Source organism: Mustela nigripes, chromosome 10, assembly GCF_022355385.1.
Source record: "Mustela nigripes isolate SB6536 chromosome 10, MUSNIG.SB6536, whole genome shotgun sequence".
In the NCBI taxonomy this organism is placed as follows: domain Eukaryota; kingdom Metazoa; phylum Chordata; class Mammalia; order Carnivora; family Mustelidae; genus Mustela; species Mustela nigripes.
In genome coordinates this window covers 61,286,063-61,310,752 of record NC_081566.1, presented here as the reverse complement: position 1 = coordinate 61,310,752, position 24,690 = coordinate 61,286,063, and the positions used below count along the sequence as shown (strand labels likewise).

Below are 24,690 nucleotides of genomic sequence, written 5' to 3'. Positions count from 1 at the left end.
TTTTATGTGAACTTGCTTTCCTGAATTTTTAAAAGGATGTGAGGTTCAGGAGGATTTTTGACTCCATAGTTCTTCTGTTTTCAGTTAGATTAGGATAACATGGTTCTGTTTCCCGCTCCCACTTTTTTGGAAGCTTTTCTTTCCTTTGTCCGTGTTGGCTGCCCCACCCAATTTTGATTCTGCTGTGGGTGGTTTCTCCTCTCTGTGGGATCCTGTCCTGGTAAGTCCGTTGAGAGTTCATGGAGGCTGGAGCTGCCCTCACCCTTTGGATCTCGTTGTGGGCCCTGCACAACAAATGTGGTTCTCCACTTTTCCTGTTGTGGTCTTCAGTGAGTACCTGTTGGCCCTTTTGGGGTTCTCTTCTCTCCATCCTCACGGGCCCATTGCTTCCCTTTGTTTTTTCCCACACAGACACCAATACTATGCTGGCTGCTGATTTGTACCCATCCACATGTATTTTGGGGATTATGGGGCTACCTTGTCACCACTCTTTTTTTTTTTATGTTGTCCATAAGTTTTTAATTTTGTTACTTAGTTGCCCTGTTTTTAAGGATTGCTGAGGGCCCAATGATTATATGGTTTCATTGCTGCCATTTTCCCAGAATTGGCGTTCCATCTTTTTATTTCCCCTATGATTGGGAAAACTGCTGACTGAGAGTTTAAAAGTTGTTTTCCTCCCCATGAATCAGCAAAAGGTGTAAATATTTGAGAACATAAGACATGGAGTGAATAAATTCTGCTTACGTGTGGTTGCACTTGAGCAACATATTGATGAGCAGTTAAGGGAAGAAAGAACACCAGCTCCTTCCTCCCACACCCCCGAGAGCGGGCACTGCACAGCCGGGAACTCGGGGAGCACCACGTGCCGTCTGGCTGCATTCTGGCTGTTTGCTCTAATTTATCTCTCAACCAGTATGTGGACATTAGGTAATTGGGATGTGACTTCATTGGGAAAGGGGGATGGTCTGCAGAAGGAATGGGAAGAGTCCAACAGAATCAGACTCTTGGAGTTGGAGGGGGCCTCGGGGATCCGCTGAGATTTCAGCTGTGAGAGTTCAACTCTGGTCTCTTACAGGTGGGGGGGCCTGGAGTACAAAGAGATGAAAGGGACAAGGTCCAGGCTGTTGATCCAAGGAAGGGTAGGGTTGGCTCTGCCGCCATCTGGGGCTCCTGTGTGCCATATCCAGGTCTCCCCTGACCCCCGGCTCCCTGCTGTGTAAAGGGTAAACAGACTATTGTCAAGTTGAAGAGGGCTTTTGTAGAGTAAATTGAAGGGTATTCACTCTCTTGTTTTAAGAAGTTCAGTGTTTCAGTTAGTGGGTTTTCTTAAAATAGAGGCACACATAATTGGGGGTTTGTGTGGGATAATTGGGGAGTGGAACAGAGGATTTCATCCACGGTGTCTCTGCTCTCCCATGGCAGGATCAAGAGCAGAACCTGAACGCCCGACCTCGTCCCACTGAACTTTTCACTCCAGCAGTGATAAATCTCGTGTTTGTTGACATTTCCAAGAAAAGGAAGTGTTTCTCTGAGAGTCCTGTGCTATCCATTGCACAATTGTTTACAACTGATGATTTAGTGGATTGCCATTTATTCATCTTCTCGTATTCTCTCCTTAACGGTCGTCTTGCTTCCCTGGCCACGGAGGCAGTAATTCATATTTGTGTACCCAGTTTGGGTTCCATATGTATTACATGCATTGAGTGAACCTGGAAAAATGAAAGTAGTATGTGAAAAAGATTACTCGAATTCCATGCATTATTGAGCATTAATAATTCCCAGATCCTCAGGAGGTGCAGGGTGGCACGCCTTCCTGGATGAAATGGTTGAGAGGATTTGAATACTAATCCCCTTCTATACTCCCAGGCGCAGGCTCTCACCACCACCTTCCTGTGACAGTGACAGTAGATAAAACCACAGCAAAAGTGTTTTGCCATCAGAGAGACATGGCTCCTTGACGAGGCAGGTGCTTGGCAGCTGCTTTTTCCTTGTTTTTTTTGGAAAGATTTTATTAATTTTTTTAAAAATTCATTTATTTATTTGTTTGACAGACAGATCACAAGTAGGCAGAGAGGCAGGCAGAGAGAGAGGAGGAAGCAGGTTCCCTGTTGAGCAGAGAGCCCGATGCGGGGCTCAATCCCAGGACCCTGGGATCATGACCTGAGCCAAAGGCAGAGGCTTTAACCCACTGAGCCACCCAGATGCCCCTGAAAAGATTTTATTTTTAAGTAATCTCTACACCCAGGGCAGGGTTCAAACCTACAACCCCAAGATCAAGAGTCACACACTCCGCAGACTGGGCCCTCTAAGTGAACCTGCTTTTCTGCCTCCTTCCTCACGTAGTCAGCTTGTTCCTGCAGTTTCTCAGACACTTGAATTACTGTGTTTGATATGCAGGTCCTCTGAGACCGTTATTTCTACCTACAGGTAGGAAAATTAGGTCTTAGCCTCCAAGTGTCCTTCATCCCTTGGCTGGTGAAAGGCTGTTTCCAGCAGGACTGGGACTCCAGAGCCCCTGCCATATTGCATGCTGTCTCTCCAAGCTGGTTCTGGAAAAATGTTCCCCCGCCCCCAGCCCCCCCAGCAAGAGAACAAGTGGGAATGTGCTTAGACTAGAGGATCATGGAAGATAATTTTGTTATTGCAGTGGGCAAGTACTTCTTGAGTTCTATGGCAAGCCAGGTACAGTGGTAGGTCTTAGGGCAATAACATAAAAATTTTTTTGTTATTTTTTTGTTATTATTTTAAAGAGCCAAGTATGAGAGAGCATGCCCAGGGGAGAGGCAGAGGGCGAGGGAGAGAGACTCTGAGGCAGGCTCCCCACTGAGCGTGGAGCCTGATGTGAGACTTGATCCCATGACTCCTGAGATCACGACCTGAGCTGAAATCAAGAGTTAGGTACTTAATCTGCTGAGCCACCTGGCACCCTGGGGAAGATGGACTCTTAAGTTCCTTTTGGCATTCTAGTTCTTCTGTAGCTGAGAATTCAGTATGTGTAACATGTTGGTCTACAGCCTTCCTCAAAATTTGTTATGTCCATGTATGTATCAGAAGAGGGACTTGTGTTCTCGGCAGAGTATGTAGCTCAGCTCTCGGCCGGTGGGTGGGACGGGGCTGACTGTTACCCCTCGGGGTAGGAGAAGGCCTTAGCATACTCTTGCCTCACCCTGAAAGTGGACTTAGCTCTCTGATGGGGTAGCCCTGATGGCATCACAATCATGGGTTGGTTCCCTTGATCCTTCTTCCCCATGCACGTGATTCCATTAGCACTAATCTCCCACTGGGACAGTGGCTGGGTTGGGGGGGTGGTGGGTGGTCTCTGCTTGCTTTGTAGACTTTAGGTCTCATTTAAATGTTGGCAGTGTGCGCTGGATTGGATTTGGTCAAGCCCTGCTTGATTTATTTTTACTGTGGAGCCCACAAAACCCATAAAACAGAGTTAGAGAACCAGTCCCTAATCATGCTTAAGGCTAACCATAAACACAGTCTTGTTGATGGATGGTTTAATAAATATCCACCAAGCGTCTGGTTTGAGACTGCAGGCATGTCCTGGGCCTGTTCACGACCTGGCCAGAGGTGGCTATGGACATGTGGCGGATTCTTGGACATCTTCAGGCCGTCTCTGCCTTTCTTTTGACTCTACAGGTTGAAGCTCAGGCTTGGCTCCATTTAGTGATTTATCCAAGATCACACAGTTAACTGCTTTATTAAATATTGTAAGATCACTGGAGGGAGGTAAACTGACAAGCAGTGTGTACTTGTTGCTTTGCTTCACACTCATGCTCACACTTGGCTTTCTTAGCTTTCTTTTCTTTTTTGGCTAGATACACTGAATGTGAAGTATCAGAATTTACATTTCCCTCATTACTAGTGAGCATCGGTTCTTCCTGTTTTGCCATTTTTTTTTCTTTCTTGTGTGAATCTCTCTTGTTTATTTTTCAATGGAGTCTTTAGTGTTTGCCTCGTTGACTTGTCAAAGACTTACCTGAAACCTGAGCTTTGTTATGTGCATTACTGCGGTCTTCCTCCACTCTGGCTTGTCTCTTCACTGTCATTGTCCTATCTTTTGTGGTATAAAAGATCCAGATTTTAATATAAAATGCACTGATCTTTTCATTTATGCTTACATTGCCTTTTAAGAACTTCTCCGTACTCTGAGATCCTAATGGTGCTATTCTATATCTTGGGTTTTATAAGATTTGCCTTTCCCATTTAGCTCTGGAATTTATTTTTATGCATGGCTAGAAATAGGAGTCTAATTTTATTTTTTCTTCTATGTAGATAACCAGTTGTCCTGGCACCATCTTAGCCTGTCTCTTCACTCCTTTCGCTGCGTCACTGCTGTCCTATATCAAGTGTCTGCAAGATGTGGAGGTTTGTTTCAAGGCTTTACTGCTCTGTTCTCTCGGTCTCTTTGTCTGTCATTCCTTTAGAACCTCTATTTTAATTATTATTGCTTCATTATAAGTCTTCTCATTCAGTAGGAGGATTCCCAACCTTATGGTCTTCATGATTTGTGGGACTTTGCTCTTTCCTAAAAATCTTAGAATTAGTTTAATGAGTTCTTCAAAAATCTCAAGCCAAAATGACAAGCCAGGGGTGCCCGGCTGGCTCATTTGGTAGAGCGTGTGACTCTTGATCTCAGGGTTGTGAGTTCAAGCCCTGCTTTGGGTGTAGAGCTTACTTAAAACCAATCAGTACAGGGGAAACTGATATACACATCCTTATTTTAATCAGAATTAAATTGAACTTCTAGAATGATTTCGGTGGTAGCTGACATCCTTATGATTGTCAGTCTTCCAGTTCATGAATATGGCATATCTATTTAGATCTTCATGAGTGTCTTTTAATAAAATTTTATAATTTCTTCTCCACCTTTCATCAGATTGATTTGTACTGCCTTATGGTTTTGGTTGTTACAATAACAGGTATCTTTTTAAAAACTTTTCTGACTGGGAGCTGGTATTCTTGGCTTGTATGCTGTGGCTCTTTTCACAAGTAGGCCATCTTACATGGTCCTCATCTTCCCCATGGCAGAGGTCTCTCTGTTCTTCAGCTGGTCAATGACAGACTTTTGAACTTCTTATCAGAAATATGAAGAATCGTTATTTCAGATGGCTCATAATTATATGAAGTTATGCTCAACTTGATTCATGAAAGTAATCAAGATTACACCAGGATCTCATTTCTCACTGAAAATATTGGTAAAACTACAAAAGTTTGGTCACCTACTCTGTTGACAACCTGCTGGGGACCTGAATACATACTTTTCCACTTGCTGGGGGGAACGTGGAGCGGTGTCCTACCTGTCTTTGTAGGGGACTGAGCAGTTAACTAGTACAGTTAAATATGCATATCCTCTTTGATCTAGGAATCCTAACTCTAGGCTTCTATTTCAGGTTTACTGATTTTTTTTTTTTTTTTTTTTGGTTAATCTTAGAGAGTGAGTGCATGTGTAGGTGAGCTGGGAGCAGTGTGCAGAAAGAAAGAATCTCCAGGCAGACTCCTTGCTAAGGTTGGAGCCTGACATGGGGCTCCATCTCATGACCCTGAGACTATGATCCAAGCTGAAATCAAGAGTCAGTTGCTTAACCGACTGAGCCACCCAGGCGCCCCCTGACAGAAATATTTTTTGAAAGTATGCATTGTGCTGATGAAGCACTGTTTGTACTAACAAATGGCTAAACATGACCCACATGTTCTTCCTGGGAGGCAGACTGCGGTGTCTGAGGAGGGGAGGGGAGGGTGTGTCTGTAATGCAGTAATCTCTCGGATATATTAAGCAAAAGGGCAAGATTCTGTTTATCTAAGAAAAGAGAGAATATGTATTTGCATTAAGAAAAATGGTGGGGTGCTGGCTGCTTCAGCTGGTAGAGCATATGACTCTTGATCTCAGCGTTGTGAGTTCAAGCCCCACGTTGGGTTTAGAGATTACTTAGAAATCTTAAAGCAAAAAAACCCCCAAAAAACAGAACACCAAAATTAAATGGTAATTAAAGTAATCCCTAGGAGAAGAGAAGAAATAACCTGGAGGGAAAAGGAATAAAACTTTATCTTCTTTTTTTTTTTTTTTTTAAGATTTTATTTATTTATTTATTTGACAGAGAGCTCACAAGTAGGCAGAGAGGCAAGCAGAGAGAGAGAGAGAGAGAGGAGGAAGCAGGCTCCCCGCTGAGCAGAGAGCTGATGCGGGACTAAATCCCAGGACCTTGAGAACATTTCCTGAGCCAAAGGTAGAGGCTTAACCCACTAGCCACCCAGGTGCCCCAAAACTTTATCTTCTTTGAAGATTCTTTGTTTTGTTAGTTTGGACCTCGAGTCATGTGAATTTTTTAACATAATGTTTAAAAAAAGTAAGCAATCCCAAACCAAGTGAAGTTGAGCTGGTTGGCATGACCCACAGAGAGAAACCGAGCAACTCTGCCAACTGGCTATGAACCACAGTGATGTGATTGTACATTCTTAGTGGCATACACCATAAAGATACCAGAAGTGTAGAAAACATTCTAGACTGATTTTAACATCACTGGTGATGGCAGTGTTGGCATGGGTCTTCTGAGATCCTTTATATTTGTTGTGGGATAGAGTGAATGACTGATTATTTTGGTAGGAAGGAAACGCAAGCATGAGAACGAGGTTAGAGCAAATCCCCGCTGACCTGAATTTGAATTGGATGTGCAGTATGAACTCGTGAAGCATTTTGTTATTAAAAAAATATGTTCTAGCTTTGTCTACTGGCAAGGCCAATAAACAATGACAGTGAATATTCTTGGTGTCCAGATCATGATTACTAAATATCATTTCCCACTAAAAGGAATCCGAGCTTTTTGGAGAAAAGTCTGCTTTCAGATCTGGGGCAGGAGATCCCCAGGATGTGCCTGGAGCACCTCATTCCACCAGATAGCAGGGAAGTTATGAAGGAACTTTCAGGGTCCTTTTTTTTTTTTAAGATTTTATTTATTTTTTTGACAGATCACAAGGAGGCAGAGAGGCAGGCAGAGCGGGGAGGGAGAAGCAGCCTCCCTGCCGAGCAGAGAGCCTGATGCGGGGCTCCATCCCAGGACCCCGAGATCAGACCTGAGTCGAAGGCAGAGGCTCAACCCACTGAGCCACCCAGGCGCCCCTCCAGGGTCTTGTAAAAGGACCCAGGAACCAACCTCAAGAGGCTTCCACGGGCAAACGAGGTGACATTCTGAGCATCATTAAAGATCATACTGGAGTAGATAGAAACAGATGACTCAGGATTAAATACCTGAGTTTATAATGCTACTGAAGAGAAGTCATCACTTAAAAAAAAAAAAGATTTTTTAAAATTTATTTGACAGACAGAGATCACAAGCAGGCAGAGAGGCAGGCAGAGAGAGAGGAAGGGAAGCAGGCCCCCCTGCTGAGCAAAGAGCCTGATGCTGGGGCTGGATCCCAGGACTCTGGGACCGTGACCCGAGCTGAATGTAGAGGCCTTAATGCACTGAGCCACCCAGGTGCCCTAAGCCATCACTTTTGTAGGATGCTTTGAAGTTAACTCATTATTTTGAAAACTGGTGAAGAAAAGAAACGTTTATGAAGGGTACTTTAGGATGACCAAGGAACTGGTGTAGGGAAAAGGAACCGTCTCTGTGTAGAAGTACAGCTAAGAGATGAAGAGGGGATGATAAAATCGTATCGTTTTAAATACTTGCTAAAATCCTGGATTTAGGTCATGACCAGCAGTGTTGGACAACATGAAAGGGAACACGAGCAGACAGGATATGCCTCCTGATGTGGCCTTGCCAAAAAAATGAACCCTAATCTGATGAAGCCTCTAGATTTAACAGATGTTTTGAAATGCTGTCTATGGGGCAGAGGAATCATCCCTGGACGGGATGCCATCCGTGAAATCCACACTGTTGAGCACCATAGGAAAGTAACCCAAGTTTTTAAAAAATGACCAATAATTTATAAAGAAAAGATGGCAGGTAAACCTGTAGCTTAGAATAGACCCATTAACCCATTCAGGTGTTTGGACTTATTTGTACCTGAATTAAAACAGTTTAAAAAATTTAGAACCATTAGCTGTTTGAAAGAAGTTGTAATGTTGGGTGAGATAATGGTGTTGCAAGTGTGTTTTTCTTTTCAGATATGTTTAAAGAAAGGTCCTGGGGCACCTGTGTGGCACAGTCGTTAACCTTCTGCCTTCAGCTCAGGTCACTATCCTGGCGTCCTGCGATTGAGCCCCGCATCAGGCTCCCTGCTCCGTGGGAAGCCTGCCTCTCCCTCTTCCGCTCCCCCTGTCCGTGTTCCCTCTCTTGCTGTGTCTCTCTTTCTCTGTCAAATAAATAAAATAAAATATATATGTTTTTAAAAAGGCCCTTTATTTTTTAAGGTTTTACTTTATTTTTAAAAGATTTATTTATTTGAGAGAAAGCATGAGCACACAGAGGGAGAGGGAGAAGCAGATTCCCTACTGAGCAAGGAGCTCGATGTGGGGCTCAACCCCAGAACACTGAGCCGAAGACAGTCACTTAACTGACTGAGCCACCCAAGTGCCCCAAGAAAGGTTCTTTAAAAAATGCATACTAGGTCATTTTCTTTTGAAATAAGAGGTCGGCTGGGATTCGGTTTAAAATGAAGGGCTGATGAGGAAGTGAGTGAGTGTGGATGAGACCAGAGTGGCTGCAAGTTGGGGGTTCCTGAAATTGATGACGAGTTCACGAGAGTTCATTCATTGGTACTCACGCTCTACTTTTGTGTGTGTTTCAGGTTTTTGGTGGTAAAGCCTTAAACGAAAGTGGAATTCTTAGCATAAGTATGGCTCGGATGAATTTCTGAAAAGTTTTGTCAAATGAGAATTCTGTATGAACCTCATTTTCATATCCTCTTTATACATCAGAGATATAGTCCTGGCGGGAAACAGAGCACATGCTGGGGGTCTGGAATTAGTCCTAGTTTTGGTTCAGTGATTTAGTTGCTCATGCAGATCCTGAGGCTCATGACTGCTGAAGGGGGTTGCCCCAAGTTTGCACCCCGGAGGACCATTCATAGGACGGCTTCTTAGGGTTGATGATATTTCTCTTGTAGTCTTGCTCTGTCTTCTCTCCTCTCTACCTCCAGCCAACTGCAGACTGTAGAGTCTCTGTGGGAGGAAAAGAGCCCATTTCTTGATCTTCAAGTGTTGCGGGGCTTTTGAAGAGTCAGCCACTTAGAGGTGGTCTGTGACCTCCCAAAGTCACTTGGACAGTTAGTGGGAGAGCTGGGATTCGAACCCCACCCAGTCTCTGGACCTCCACCACCCTGTACTTAACACTTTCTCTTATTTGGGAAGTTAAGTTCTGCCTGTTGTTTCTCCACGTTCTGAGAGGTGACTCTACTCTTCTTTGAGCCTGCAATATGCTCTTTCAAGAGTTTTTTTTTTTGCCCTGAATAAATTATATAGCACCGTGCCTGTCTGGGTATGCATTCACTAGCCAAATAAATTTCAAGATGCCCAAGGAAATGAGCACTGCTTCCAGGGTCTGAGGACTATTAAACCAGGGACAAGAACATTTTTTTAAAAAGACTTTATTTATTTATTTGACAGACAGAGATCTCGAGTAGGCAGAGAGGCAGGCAGAGAGGGTAGGGGAAGCAGGCCTCCCTGCCAAGCAGAGAGCCCGATGCAGGGCTCGATCCCAGGACCCTGGGATCATGACCTGAGCCGAAGGCAGAGGCTTTAACCCATTGAGCCACCCAGGCGCCCCCTGAGAACATTTTTAATATTGATAATACTCGTAAATATGGTGCCTTAGAGTTTAGAAAGTGTTTCATGTAAATCTCCCATCTTGTTTGTTCTTCACACCTGCGGTCACCAGTGATGGAATGGCTCGTCAAGTCGGGATCTCCTGACTCCAAGCTCCATGCTGGCTCCCCTTGTCACACTGCTCTGTCCTTTAGCAGAAGTCGAGAAATTGGATGGTCTCTTTGGCTGCCGTGGCCTGTCGTCGTTATGGTGCAGGCTGCTGCCATCACCGTCCTTATTAAATGAGGAAAGATCACTACTGATGTCAACTTAGGACTTCATGTTTGTTAAGCATGCTTGGAAGCTGGAGTCCTAAGATTTTAAAACACCTAATTCTTCTACAAACCTGGTGACACATGTATCGAAACCTTATTAGCTGTGTGATCTTGGATAAGATTAGTTTCTCAAGGTCACAATGCTAATGAGTGGAGGCAACATTTGAACCCACAGGTGTCTGATGACAGGGCTTGTGCTCTAACCGTGAAATCCATTCACTGACATTCATTCATTCAGTTAACAGATTACTGAGCATCTACTCCATGCCGGGTACTTTCCAGGCACTGGGGATGTAGTCGTGAACAAGACAGACCCACTCCCTTGTCCTTAAACAACTGATGACTTGCAGGGTGAGACAGAGTAGAGTAAGCAAGATATTTTTAGGTGATGATGAGTGGTTTGAAGGAAATGAAACTGGGCAGTGTGACACAGAATGTCTCGCGCATATGACTGGGGTGCTGCTTTAGGCTGGTCAGGGGGCTTCTCTGAGGTCAGGTAGGACTTGATGTGTTAGACAAAAGAGGAAGTGATTGCTTAAAGTCATGCAGTGGGAGCTTGCTGGGGGTGTTTGGGAAACAGAAAGTGTACAGGAGAGAACGGGAGCCATTGGATAGGGAGGGCTGCTTGTGGTCATTGCTCATCGTCGTGGGTCTAGATTTGCAGCGAACTTCCTACCTTCCCTGTCTGAGGCCCCTGGGGATCCAGGCAGGCATGGCTGGGGCAAGGACTCTTGCCTTTGTCCGTGGCGCAGAACACATTCAGCTGTGACCAGTCCTGTTTCTGAGAAACCAAATCTACTCTAGACAAGTGGCATGTTTCTCCAAGACTCTTGGCTCTCTAGTCTCAACACCAGTAGGTTGGATCTAAGTTGTGGAGACCTAAAACAATTACAGGGCCTTTTTTTTTTTTAAAGGTTATTTATTTATTTATTTATTTGACAGACAGAGATCACAAGTAGGCAGAGAGGCAGGCAGAGAGAGAGGAGGAAGCAGGCTCCCCGCTGAGCAGAGAGCCTGATGCAGGGCTTGATCCCAGGACCCTGAGATCACGACCCGAGCCGAAGGCAGAGGCTTAACCCACGGAGCCACCCAGGTGCCCTGAGAATTCCAGGGTCTTAAATGGCATCAGGAGGAAGTGACATCAACAGTGTGACTTGGTTGCCAGCAAAGTGGCCACAGTTGAAGGCTTTCCTGCTGGAGGATAGAAGGAGAGGTAGGCGTCTGTCACGTAGAAGGAGGACGTTCCTGGCCCCAGACAGAAGAGGCATCTTGGGAAGCTGACACGTGCCCTCTTTTGGGGAGAGACTCCGCGGTCCTTGTGAGGCATGGATACGGTGGTTCGAGCGTGGCTGGAGGCAGCGGAGGAGCTGGACGTGGGTCATCGCTGTGGGCCTTCCAGCCCGTGGGCCAGACGGCCTCCTTGCCAGGCTGGCAGTCGTTGGTGATGTTGGTTAGTAGCAACCTGAGGGAGCTACGGGACCCGCAGTTTTGTTCCTGTCTGCCTCACCCCGAGGCCCAGGCTCATGTTGCAGCCCCACGTACGCCCCTGACTGACTCTGGGATCTCTCTTAGCTTAGTGGCTTCTTACTTAATTCGGTTCCCGATTTTCCAGCTCACTGGCACCATCTGTCTGCAATCACACTTCTCCGAGCTGCCTCCTTGTCACCAGCCTGCCTGCGTCGCCGATGGGCTGGGAGCTGGTTGTGTTCTCTGTACTCACTGTACTTGAAAATCTTCGCTTGGCATGGTCAGCCGAGGGACGTGGCAGCATCTGCGGAAGCCAGCGGAAGCCTCGGAACAGAAGGCTCACGCTGTCCTCTTGCGCTGAGGTGTCCCGGCCTCTGGCGCAGGTGCTTTCGAGGCGGCTCTGGGTTCCAGTTTCTTTGTCACTGGGTTTTGTCTACGCAGCCTGGGCCGCCTCTCGTCACACCTTTGGACCCTAGTTCTTTGATCTCTACCCAGGCTGACAGGATCAGACCCGTGGCTCTCCAGAGGGCCCGCCCAGCTCTTGGATCATTCAGAAGTGTCCTTAGCCTGTGTTCCGCGCCCTCAGGAAAACCTCGGACTCTCCAGGGCTGATGGACTTCCCAGGGCTTGCCCTCGAAGACCGTCTGCCGTGTGTGTACATTTTAGAGCCTGGGACCCAAGAGCTGCTTGGACAGTTTTGTCAGGGGTGTGAGGAAGCTGGCATTTGTGCAAAAAGGATGTGTGTGTTTTCCTTGTGTTTTTGCTACTAGGTTAAAGTGTTTGCCCCAAGAGCTCCCTCGAATGTAGGCATGCCTGTGCCATCGCCGAGTACGTGAGCGCGGTCAGCATGTCCGGGATGTAAGAGCTCATCTTCACTGGTACTACCTATCGCGTTCCTAACAGCTGCGCTGTGCTCTGCGGTGGAAAGATGCTCGAGGTCAGAGAGGAAGAGGCCTTCTGCAGATTACATGGCTCTTCCGTGGTATCTGGCTTCAGGGCTGGTGCTACTCCTGGGCTGGGCTGGGCATCTCCGAAGAGGGCTATCGGCTTGGCAGGTGTCTTGGGGAGAGGGTGGAGGGGAGTAGGTAGGGGTCACCGAGAGAGGCAAATTGAGATAGGATCATAGGTGAGCATTCCTGGTGCCTGGAAATGCGGCGAGCGTGAGCTCTTGCCTCTTCTCTCCGTGGCCTCGCTGGGACAGGTGGGACTGGAGGCTGGCAGTGGCTAGGTTGTGGGGGAGCTTGGCTCCCATGGTAAGTACAGTGGTCGCAGCAGGACGGAGGCAGACCAAGCATGACTTAGTTGGTAGGAGGTCTATACATCAAGCCTATGAGAGTGCGTCGGGTGCCCCAGTGGCAGCCTGTCAGCACCACGGTGGAACGCGGTGTGGCGCTCAAGCCACCAAGGAGGGTGTCACCTCTCTCCTGCCCATCCCTCTCCTCCAGAGAGGGCAGCCTTGGGAGAGCGTCTGCCTCTAATTTGCTCTTGAACGTCCTTCCAAGGTGGGAGTTAAAAATATATTTTTTAGTATTCTGAAGGTAATGTCCTTGTAGACAGTTTGACAACCTAGAACTTATGCAGGAAAACCATAAGGCGGTGGGAGAAGATGGCAAGCGCTGGGGGGAATATGGTTTCCTTTCCTACTCTGTGATTTGAGTGCATGTGCCAAACACGGAGCCACTTTATTTTTTTATTTTTTATTTTTAAAGATTTATTTGAGAGAGAGAGAAAGAGGGAGATAGAACACAAGCTGGGGCAGAGCACAGGGAGAAGCAGGCTTCCTGCTGAGCAGGGAGCCCGATGTAGGGCTCGATTTCAGGACCCTGGGATCATGACCTGAGCCGAAGGCAGATGCTTCACTGACTGAGCCTCCCAGGCGCCAGGTATGGAGCCACTTTAAATGAATACTCAATGGAAAGGACTATGGTGCCTTCTGTCATGAGCTCCCCAGTGCTGGAAGAAGCTGTGTTGCTGTCCTGTGGGGCAAGATCACTAGGCTTTGCAGGAATATCAGCCAGGGTCGACCCAGGGATGGTTGGTCAGAGAGACCTGCGCAAGGAGCTGTACTTCAAGCCGCTGGCGCAGGTGATGGGGGGACCGTCCAATAACCCTAAATGTTCCGGGCCGGTCGCCAGGCTGGAAGTCGTGGGCACAGACGGAAGCTGCTGTCCACAGGCAGGATTTCGTCTTCTGGAGTCCTCTGCTCTGTTCTTGAGGGCTTTCAACCCCTTGAATCAAGCTCTTCCAGATGGTCTAGAATCCCCTGCTGTCCTTGAGGAGGATCGTGGACCTTAATCACACGGACAAGGTATCCCACAGCAGCACCCGGATTAGTGTTTGGTAGGATGGCTGGGGACTGCATCCGAGCCAAGAAGACATTAAAAAAAAACAACAACAAAAAAACCCAAAATCCATCATTTGGTAAAGTATCCTGTTTGAAAATTAATCTGGAAAATTGAGTGTACCCTCTGCCTTGCTGACTCAAGCTCGCCTCCCAAAGCGCCCCCTGAATGAGGAGGTCTAAAGTGAACCCCACGGGTCTCCTCCGAACCTCTCTCCACCCAGAACGTTCTGTCTGGTCTTGATTGTATGTGTTTGTACTTTTTCTGAAGTATGTTGAAGCCTCATGTATCTGTGACCTTTCCCTGTGACTAGGGTGGAAGTTCTTGCTGGGGGGAGGGGGTGCTAGCTTCTGCTGCCTCCGTCTGTCTGTCTGTCTCTGGTCTTGAATGCACACAGCAGTGCCCTCCCAGGCTTCTCCATGACTGACGCTGATGACTTCTCCCCAGGGCCCAGCATGGTCAAGGTCCTTGTTCTAGCTCCTTCTGGAAGAAGAAGCCATTTGTTTTGTTTGCTTTAATTCATGCAACAGATATTTTCAAGTGCCCCCCTGCCCCCACCATGAGCTCAGGGTTTATCTTTATACCAAAGATCTAGCCAGGAGCAAGACAAGTGTGTTCCTTGCTCCTTTGGAGCCTTACAGACGGCCTGGGTGCTGGGGATGTGGGCAGAGGAAAGGAGAGGAACAGAGCCTTATCAGTGAAACAGGCTAAGTTTAGATAGTGCTAAGCATGACGAGGACACAGAGGAGGATTCTGGGACTAAATCCAGTCCCTTCCTGAGTTCAGATAATGACTTCCGAGTTGTGTGACGTTAGGGAAGTCCCTGTGCCTTGGAGAGCCCCCGTTCCATCCTGGGTAAGAATCGCGGGTGTTTGCAGCCTGGGCCACCATCTGTTGGGACCATTACAGGTTTGGGGGGAAGAGGCCAAGGCGGGGAACTGTCCAGAAATCCTTTGGGATGGCTGGAGCTTTGCTCCTCAGAGTATGGCTTGTGCGCCAGCATCTGAGTCGCTGGAGATCTTGTTAGAAATACAGCCTCTCAGGCTCTGTCCTAGACCCGCTGAGATAAGCCTGCATTTTGCCAAGGTGACCTGTCTGTCACCTGCAGTTTGAGAAAGACAAGGCAGAGAGACTGAGGGCAGTTCAGAGGCCGACAGAGCAACTTGTAGGAAACCGTGGATTCAGGAGGGAAATGAGAAAAGCATCCAGAAGGTCCGTTTTTCAGGTTTTATCCTGAGTGAGGTCAGTCTCTGAAGCAGGGACTGCTAAGAAACCAGCTTCTCCCTAGATTGCCTGTTGGTGTGACCTCATCCGGGGAGGTCAGTCCCGAGCACACGCTCTGGTGTCTGGGTGTCAGACGCACAAAGCTGAAGGCTGCATGGAGCGGAGAGGATCCAGAAACCAGAATTGGTTTTTATCAAAAGGACATTCAGGCTGCCGCTGCTGGATGTACACTCCTCCTGTGCTTCAGGAATGTTCCCCTTCAAGTCCTAGGTGCAGCCTTCCTCACACCAAGCCCCGGCCTCCAGGTGTGGCTGCAGACACAGCCACTGTCCCCGTCTCCAGAGGCCGGTGGAGGGCTCCCCTCTGTGTGCCGGCCATGGTGTCCCCATCTCCCTCTAGTTGTGACTCTTCGAGGACTGCAGTGTCCTGCTCCCCTAGTATTCTTGATGCCTTGTGGGAAATGACTCCATCCTCTGTCCGTGTTTCCAGAACGGGCTGCTGCCTGGTGGATTTGCAGGAACAGCGAACCCTACCTGTGAGATCCCTGGTCGCGTGCGCTTGTCCCCAGGAGGGCAAACCTTTCTCCCTTGGGCATTGCTGAGTCCTGTACTTACTCCGGCTACGGCTTAGGAGGTGGTTGGGTGGGCTGGTGGCTGCATTGGATAGCTGCCTGGTGTGTTACCTTGAAATCCGTTCTAGCTGGGGATGACTGTGGAAGCTGGGGGGCTTTCTTCCAGAAAGATTTGTGTCCTGGAGGTGATGCATGGGAAGATGAGAGAGGACCGGCGTAGTTGGTGACTGAACACGTTAGCATCCTGGTTTGTTGACTTGGGAGCTGATCCGGGGCGGGTGGGTGTCTCAGAAGTTGTCACGTGCAGGGTGAGGACAGCTTCAATCCTTCATGCCCTCCCTTCCTGCCAGCATCCTCTGTGACAAGTACAGTTTCCTCCAAGACCCCCCCCCCCCCCCCCCCCCCCCCCCGCCACCAGCCATGTGTTTTGAGGCTCCCACGTAGACCTGTGGTTTCTTTGCGGGGTAAGCCTGCCTTTCACTTTGGAACAAAGGGGCAGTCTTGGTGCCTGTGTCTGAATCACAATTAATCCCGTTTCATTTTCTAAGTTCCTTGAGCTCTCCTGCAGCTTCTTGTAGACCGAACACGCCACCGTGCCGGGAGGGAGGGAGCCTGGAGTTAACAGTGCCCCCGTGGACAGTGTTAACCCAGGTCTGGGGCGTTATCTGATCACAGAATGCTGGCTTCGGTTTCCTGGGGACGGGAGCTCATTTTGCACATCTTGTTCCGTGTGCACGGCGGTCCCTCCAGAGGCTGGGGCTTCCCCACGTCGCTCCTGTCTCGATCAGATTAGTGGCGGGCCCTAGCGATGGGCTGCGCCTGTGCATTTCCTCGCTGTGCTGAAACGGGTCTCAGCCAGGCTCTGCTTCTTGGGAGCCGACTTCCTCTTCTTCTTCTTCTTCTTTTTTTTTTTTTTTAAGATTTTATTTATTTGACAGAGAGAGATCACAAGTGGGCAGAGAGAGAGAGGAGGAAGCAGGCTCCCTGCGGAGCAGAGAGCCCAATGTGGGACTCGATCCCAGGACCCTGAGATCATGACCTGAGCTGAAGGCAGAGGCTTAACCCACTGAGCCACCCAGGTGCCGCGGGAGCCGACTTCTTAGCAGCTGTTTTGTTGGTTGGTTGAAACTGCTGAATTCTTGCCAGGTCCTTCATCGTGACTTTTTCCTTCTGTAGACAGGGAGGTATGAGCCCATGTGCCCTGGTGCTTGTCTGTCCTTGTTTGGAGGGAGGGAGGGGCGTGTGGGGAAGCCCACGTCCTGGGCCCTGGCAGCTCAGAGCCCTGGACTCCTTGGGGCCTCAGCCGCCCCTCAGGTGGCACCTATGACCTCCCTCCTCCGGGCCTTTGAGACGGTGGCGGAACCCATAGATGAACAAGTGGGCTGGTGCTCAGAGCGAGAGGAGAGGCTGCTTCCCTGAATGCACTTTGTCAGGCTGCTGCTGGGAGACCATTAGGTTCTCCCTTGTGCTGAGGGCCTTCTGGGAGCGGTTGCTGGGCCTGTACCCCTCCTACCCTCGGGAAGGTTCTGTGCAGAAGAAGCTGCCTGGCCTGGCACGTGTTTTGTGTCACATGGGTATGTGCGCTTGTACGTGTGGACACAGAAGGGGCTCTCACTGCTCCCCTGGGAGCCTTCAGGACCCATCAGGGGTTCTAGCCATCCGAGGGCGGACATGTCCATGGACCCTTTGTCGGCCTCGACTTTCTTACCACGTAGGAGTCTGCAAACCTTCCTCTGTCCTCCAGGGCCTGTATGTCCTAGGGTCCTTCTTCCCAGAGGTGTTGGGGGAGCTAGAGGGAAAGAGAAGGAAGCAGTTCACCCATATCAGCTGCTTAGCAGGGCTCAGCCTTGCTGATACTGCGGTTGACTCTTCATTTAAAAAAACAAAAAGCAGGGCGCCTGGGTGGCTCAGTGGGTTAAGCCGCTGCCTTCAGCTCAGGTCATGATCTCAGGGTCCTGGGATCGAGTCCCGCATCGGGCTCTCTGCTCAGCAGGGAGCCTGCTTCCTCCTCTCTCTCTCTCTGCCTGCCTCTCTGTCTACTGTGAACTCTCTCTGTCAAATAAATAAATAAAATCTTTAATAAAAACAAAAAAAACCAAAAAGCACAACGTTCTTGGCCTGTTTTTCCTGCAGGATGATCAGTATCTGTAGACCCTTATGTCTCCCCGGTGGTTTTGAACTTGCTTCCCAGTGCACTGAACACCCACTGTGTGTCCAGGGCTGTGCATGAGGTTGGGGTCGAGGTGGTGGACGAGTGTGTGTTCCCTGGCCGTGAGTCCAAGCTCTGCTCTGGGTGGATGCTTTCTCGGTCCTTTGGAATTGTGGTCCCTGGGGAAATCTCACAGAAGCTCTGGTCTCTCTCCTCTGAAAACTGCTCATAAACTGAACCCTAATATTCCATTTCAGGGGGCCCCTGGGGCTTGTGAGACATTCACAGGCATTCCTAGGACCTCAACGTAGGGGCCACTTGTTTGAGGATAGGACCAATCACTTCGAGCTGCCTGGTAATCTGTTACCCTCTGCATTTTGGGGGAGTTGGGATGCTGATTTCTAGACCCTCACAGCATGTTCTCCTTCTTAGGAACAATCTAGAAACTGGACCATTTCATTGTCCTAATAACCAGAAGAGGGTCTGCTTGAAGTCCAAGAAGGGGGGGGTGGAATCTATGTCCGTAGCCTGTGAGGGAAGGCAGGGAGAGGTTTGGAGGAAGTCTGTCCAGACATTCCAGAGAGGTCTTTGCCCTCCTCAAGTTTGGAAATGGGGTCTGGACTCAATGCCTGACACAGGCGGTCCACGATCTGCTTCACAGGGAAGGATTTGCTCCGTGGCCCTAAGTGTGCAGACAGGGAGCCTATGTGCCTGCATGTCCCCAAGGACTGACTGGGGATGTCCCTGCTTTCAGCTTCTGTTTACATAGAGCTGATGTTGCTCGGTTTACTCCACATTCTACAAAAGCCAAAAACCAAAACAAAACACCAAATGGCAAAAAAAAAAAAAAAAAAGAAGCAAAGGACTTGGATTGCTGCTGTTTGTTTTTTATTTAAAAATTGCCAGCATCAGGGCGCCTGGGTAGCTCAGTCGGTGAAGCATCTATCTTCTGCTAGGTCGTAATCCTGGGGTCCTGGGATTGAGTCCTGCATCGGGCTCTCGGCTTCTCCTTCTGCCTCTGCCCCTTTGTCTGCTTTTGTGCACGTGTGCGCGCGCTCTCTCTCTCTCAGATAAAATCTTGAAAACAAAATTGCTGGCATGAACAGGGTTCAGTCAGCATTAGTAGGAGCCTACTTGTGTGTGACTTTTTTAATGAAAAATTGTGTGAAACGGGATGGGGCTGAAGGGGACACTTAGGATGAGCCGGAGTGATGTGTCATCGTTGAATCACTAGGTTGCGCCTGGAACTAATACAACACGGTATGCTAAGTGCACTGGAAAGAAAATTAAAATTAAATAAACTGTACACCCCCACACACAGAATCACATGAAACCCCGTTCTGCAGCGGGAGCTTTCTCGTGGATTCTGGAACACTTAACAGCCGGAGCTAAGGAATCTCTGTGTCTGTGAGGTGTGGGAGGGTAGAGGAGGTATTTCTGTTGGTGAAGGGATTTCTGGAGACATTTGGAATTGCCTCGAGTTGTCCTCTGAAGACTTGGAGAGTGAAACACACCAGGGTCCTTGGCTTGTTGGACAAGAAACGGAGGGCAGAGGGGAGGAAGTGGGGATGCTAATAGCTAGCATATGGCCAGAGGGACCAGTGTGAACCGAGTCTGTGAATCATAGGATGTCTCCCTTGCTGCTGGTGGGGACATAAATTAGTACAACCTTAAGAAATCGGTTTGATTTTTGCGGCTTCTGGGTGATGCAGTCGCCTAAGCGTCTGGCTCTCGGTTTTGATCTTGGGTCACGATCTCTGGGTCTTGAGATTGAGCCCCGTGTTGGGCTCCATGCTCTGTGCGGAGTCTGCTTGGGTTTCTCCCTCTCCTCCTGCCCCTCCCCACTGCGTGCTCACTTGCTCTCTAAAATAATTTTTTTTTAAAGATTTTATTTATTTATTTGACAGATAGAGATAATAAATAGGCAGAGAGGCAGACAGAGAGAGAGGAGGAAGCAGGCTCCCTGCTGAGCAGAGAGCCCGATGCGGGGCTCGATCCCAGGACCCCGGGATCATGACCTGAGCCGAAGGCAGAGGCTTCAACCCACTGAGCCACCCAGGCGCCCCTAAAATAAATTTTTAAGAATACAATTTGATTTTATGTATGTGTACATAAGTGTGTATGTGGATCCTTCAACATTTTTCTAAACTTTTCACCATATAACTCCTGTTTTGGGGGATCTAGCCTAAAGAAATAGAAGGGATTTTGTGCACAAGTTCTTCAGCCCAGTTTCCTAATAGTGAAGAGTGGAAGGACAGCTTAAGACTCACAACTGGGGAATATGTTATGCAAGTGACAGTTTGTTCAGATGATTGGCATTTGTGTGGCCATTAAGCTTGTTAATGGGGAAACAAGGAGAGAATGGGGGATCTGGTACGGGAGATGAGGGACCAATCCTTTCAGATCCCACAGCTCTGTCCCCCACCCCCCGTGCAGCCACGCCCCATCCTTTTTAACAGGTGCTTCTCCACATTCCCCACGTAGAACCCATGCGCTCTTGTTCCCTCATCTGCCTGATGCCTTCCTCAGCCGTCTCCCTGAGACTCCGGGCTCTGGCAAGGGTGGTGTTGGCGCCTCTGATCTCTGATCCCCGTGTTCCTCTCTTGGACGCGGGTTTCCTGTTGACCTGCAACTTCAGGGTAGAACTCCTCCTTAGGAGTTAAGCTGAAGGACTTGGAGAGCCAAGTTCCAAGTGGGATGTCTTTCTGCTGAAGGACTTGGAACTTCAGGGTATTTTCATTTGAAAAATTGCATTTGTAAGGGGTAGAGTGATCTGTTCAGAGTTTGCGGGAGTCTCTAGTCCAGCTTCCTCATATTGCCACTGGGGAAACTGAGACCAAGTGACTCTCTCCAAATGTCACAGCTGGTATTAACAGGTGCGCCTCCTCCCTTTGACAGAGGACCACAGCTGAGGACGTGGCTTAGCCCTCTATGGGCGCTGTGACTTCGGGGGAAAGGTGAGCGTCCTGGTGGGTGCGTCTGTAAACTGGAGGTTATGATGCGTTTAGCACCATGTCTGCCATATTTTAAGTGTATCTACTATAAATAATGAAAATAACAGTGATGGCTCAGCCTGGGTGGCTCAGGTGGTTAAGTATCTGCCTTCTGCTTAGGTCATGATCCTGGGGTCTTGGGATTGAGCCCCACATTGGGGGGAGTCCATGCTCAGTGGGGAGCCTGCTTCACCCTCTCCTCTGCCCCTCTCCCTGGCTTGTGGTCTCTGTCTCTCTGTCAAATAAATAAAATCTTTAAAAAAAGTACTTAAAAGAGTAACAGGGAAAGTAGTTTTTATTCTTAAGGAGTCTTCTAGCATTGTCTGGACCTTCTGGGGATGTAGAACCCTCTCCTGTTTAGGGATGTGGGATAATTATTCAATTATTCATGTCCCCATGTGGGAGACATTGAATAAAAATTCAGTGTTTGCGGTTAGAGTGGAATAACCCTTTTCTAAACAGTTAGGAACATTTGAAACAAACACTTTATAATGCAGGTGAACCTCTATTTTAAGATAAGCTCATATTTGAAAGCTGGAATCTATCAACAGATTAATTAGGGTGATTACCATAATTACAAATGACTGTCACTTGGCAAAACAATTTCACAGTATGTTTGTCTGATTGGATATTATAAAACGATTCACCGATGGTTTTCCCTTGGACAATAATTAGCAAAATGAAGACGATGTAAAGCAGGGCATGTGATCTGTTAGAATTGTCTTCTGGTGATGGAATAAATGTCCAGAAAGCATGCTTTCAGTTGTCAGTATTTAGAAACCCTAATGCTAGAACATATAATAATCTGTCTGCTGGGCATATAAGGAAATGAGAATTAACTGTTCTAATCTTTATCGCATGGAGGTTGCTCATAAATCTTAAATTCTTGGGGAGAATAGTGGGCTCTCCAGAATCCAAGGTCCCATTGTGTTATGTGTGCGGTAGGTCTTTGGAAAGTCTATTGTAAGAAATTTTATTATGAAAAAATTATAAAATCTACAAAACAAGAGCAGATAATACAATGAACCTCTGAATACTCACTGAATTGTTTTAAGATTTCACCACATTTGCTTTATCTGTAACTTGCTTCCCTTATTTTGTTGAAGTATTTTATGGTAAGTTATGAGATCGTGTTTCCCCCTATGTCCTAGACTATGTCCTAGACTATGAATTTCCATAAAAAGGGGGACTTCTCTTATGTACCTAAAAAATTAGCCACAAAGTCCTTGTACCTTGTTCTTTAAATTGCCACAGTCGTCTTCAGATGTCTTTTCATGCTTCCTTTGTTGGGGTGAGGATCCAAACACCGTACGTGCATTGCACTGGGTGGTTAGGACTCTGGGCTGTTTTCTGGAGTAGACTCTCTTGCCTCCTTTCTTTAACCTTTGAAGAAACTGGTTCAGTTGTTTGGTAGAATGTCCTACAGTCTGGAAAAAAAGTTTTTTTTTTTTAAGATTTTATTTATCAGAAAGAGAGGGAGAGAGAGTGCCAGAAAGCGGGCACAAAACGGGGGAATGGCAGGCAGAGGGAGAAGCAGACTTCCTGCTGAGCAAGGAGCCCCGATGCAGGGCTTGATCCCAGAATCCTGGGATCATGACCTGAGCTGAAGACAGATGCTTAACTGACTGAGCCACCCAGGCGCCCCTGGACTTCCATGAGACCCGTGAACACATCGATAATGATCTCTTCAGCGTGTCTCATTAGTTTTTGCAGCTCTTACTCATTCGAAGCTCCTGTTGTCTCCTGTTTTGATAGTGATAACTCTTTAGGTTGGCTCTTGGTCCTTTTGACATGACCCCACTCACTTAAAAAAAAAAAGTTTCCCATTCGTTGTTATCGCCTCCCTGCTTTGTGATACACTGAGATCTCCTAGGCTGATCTGTACATTTCCTAACCCAGACCTGGAAGCAGCCTCTCCCTCAGGAGACCTGTTTTCATAGAGAAGGATTTTAGAGACTACAGCTCAGGTGTTGGTTGGCAGGGGTGGGGGTGGGGGAGGAGGGTACCCTTTGCTTGCTTCTAGGCCTTTTCACTGTTAGAATTAGGAAACCTATATTTCTTAAAGTTTATATTACCATTTCCTATTTTAAAGAACAGTACAAATTTTTAACTTATTTAATTTTATACCTGTATGTTTTTGTTATTGAAAAATCTTAGTTCCTAACAATATTATTTGCTTTACAATATATAGAATATTACAATATATGGGATACTTTCCCCCAAAATACCAAATTGCCACTGCCAATATTGAATAAATTTTATAAGATTTCATCGCAGTTCTCTCTGTCCTTAGAATATATTCCATCAAGTTTTTACTGCCGAAATAGTGTGTTCTAAAGGCCTTTGAAATACTGATTTTCCTTATGTTTATCTGTATTCGTTTCAAACTTTCACATTGTTTTTGAATAACCTAGGACTACAAATTCAAAGCTATTCACATGGTATATTCTCAGATGCTCAACCATCTACCCTGGGTCTTCCCTCAGCCTCTATGTGAACATTATTAGTTTTGGATAACCTTTTCAGTTTCTCTTGCAAATGTAAATATATATAATATGAAGTTGACCCTTGATCAACAGAGATTTGAACTGTGTGGGTCCGCTTATATGTGGATTTTGATAAATAGAATTCATTACTGTAGGTTGAAAGAACAGGACAATGAACTTCTAAACTCTCTACCTAGGTTCCCCAGTTTTGAATAATTCTGCCATATTTGTTACGTCTTATATCCACAATTCTGTTCCTTTTGAAAGTCAGTTGTAGAAATTATGTACTTTCTCACTAAATACTTAGATAAATGTTCTAAGAACAAGGACAAGCCACTTGTAGCTACATAATACACAAAAATACACAGATTTTTTTGTTTCTGCAATGATTTCATGTAGTTTATATGCTTTCCTATAGTTTAATTGATCTCGTAAAGCTTCCGGAGTTTGAAGCGTAGTAAGATTTTTCTCATTTTGGTAGATGTAAAGAAATCCACCCATGTTTTCTTTTAGTGCTTGGATGGTTTTTTATTTTATTAAAATTTAATTCAGATCTCTCATTTGCTGTCCTAGTATACAAGATGAAGTACAGATCTGATTTTATGTTTTTCTACATGCACTCAGGAGTCCCAGCACTATTTGTTCAGTAAATCTTGCCCTACCACGAAACGATAACCTTGTCTTTATTCTATACTTGGGGTTTTCAGGTGCTTGCATTTTGCATTGTCTTTTGGGGACATATTCATTCAGTTGAATTGTTTGATTTCAGCTCACTCGATAATCTGTTATCCTACGGTTCCATTCTAATCATGAAGTATTCATTCCTTGTGCTTATTTACAAAATATTCATCATATGAGAATGAAATATTCAGTGGTATTTTATTTTTTAAAAGATTTTATTTATGTGAAAGCGAGCACAAGCGGGGGGAAGGGCAGAGGGAGAGGGAGAAGCAGGCTCCCCGATGAGCAGGGAGCTGTCTATGGGGCTTGATCCCAGGACCCTGGGATCACGACCTGAGCTGAAGACAGACGCTCAACCCACTGAGCCCCCCAGGCGCCCCAGTTAGTGGTATTTCAAATACTGATCATTTTCTTCAACACTCTCCAATATCCCTGAATGAAAACTCCTCAAAAAGAATTTGCATTCCAAACTGAAGTTTATCTGTAATCTTTCTTTAAAAGGGTCAGATTTTCCTGTTTTATCTTTTTCTCTCATTTCCAAAAAGTAGGAGTATGTGCTATTTACAGTGTAACTTAACCGATACAATGTAGCATATGAATTGTACAAACAGGGAAAAATTAGTTCCACGTTCAACTTGTTTCCTTTCATTATTTGAGAGAGTCTGTTCAAGCCGTTCAACTTGTTTCCTTTCATTATTTGAGAGAGTCTGTTCAAGCTTCCAGATTCTTGAACTACCAGGGATCAGCC

General features: G+C 46.9%; 1 protein-coding gene across 4 annotated transcripts in view; it reads left to right on the top strand.

Annotated features, from left to right (window-relative positions):
* Window positions 1-24,690, top strand: part of LOC132025746 (carboxyl-terminal PDZ ligand of neuronal nitric oxide synthase protein-like) — a 262,674-nt gene that overhangs the window by 20,197 nt on the left and 217,787 nt on the right. For 2 of the 4 annotated variants that reach the window (XM_059413435.1, XM_059413434.1), the window contains exon 2: window positions 4,282-4,374. The exons of the other annotated variants lie outside the window; for them this stretch is intronic. In XM_059413435.1, coding sequence (XP_059269418.1) covers window positions 4,282-4,374 — 93 coding nt within the window. The remainder of the gene's footprint in view (window positions 1-4,281; window positions 4,375-24,690) is intronic. 4 annotated transcript variants of the gene reach the window in all.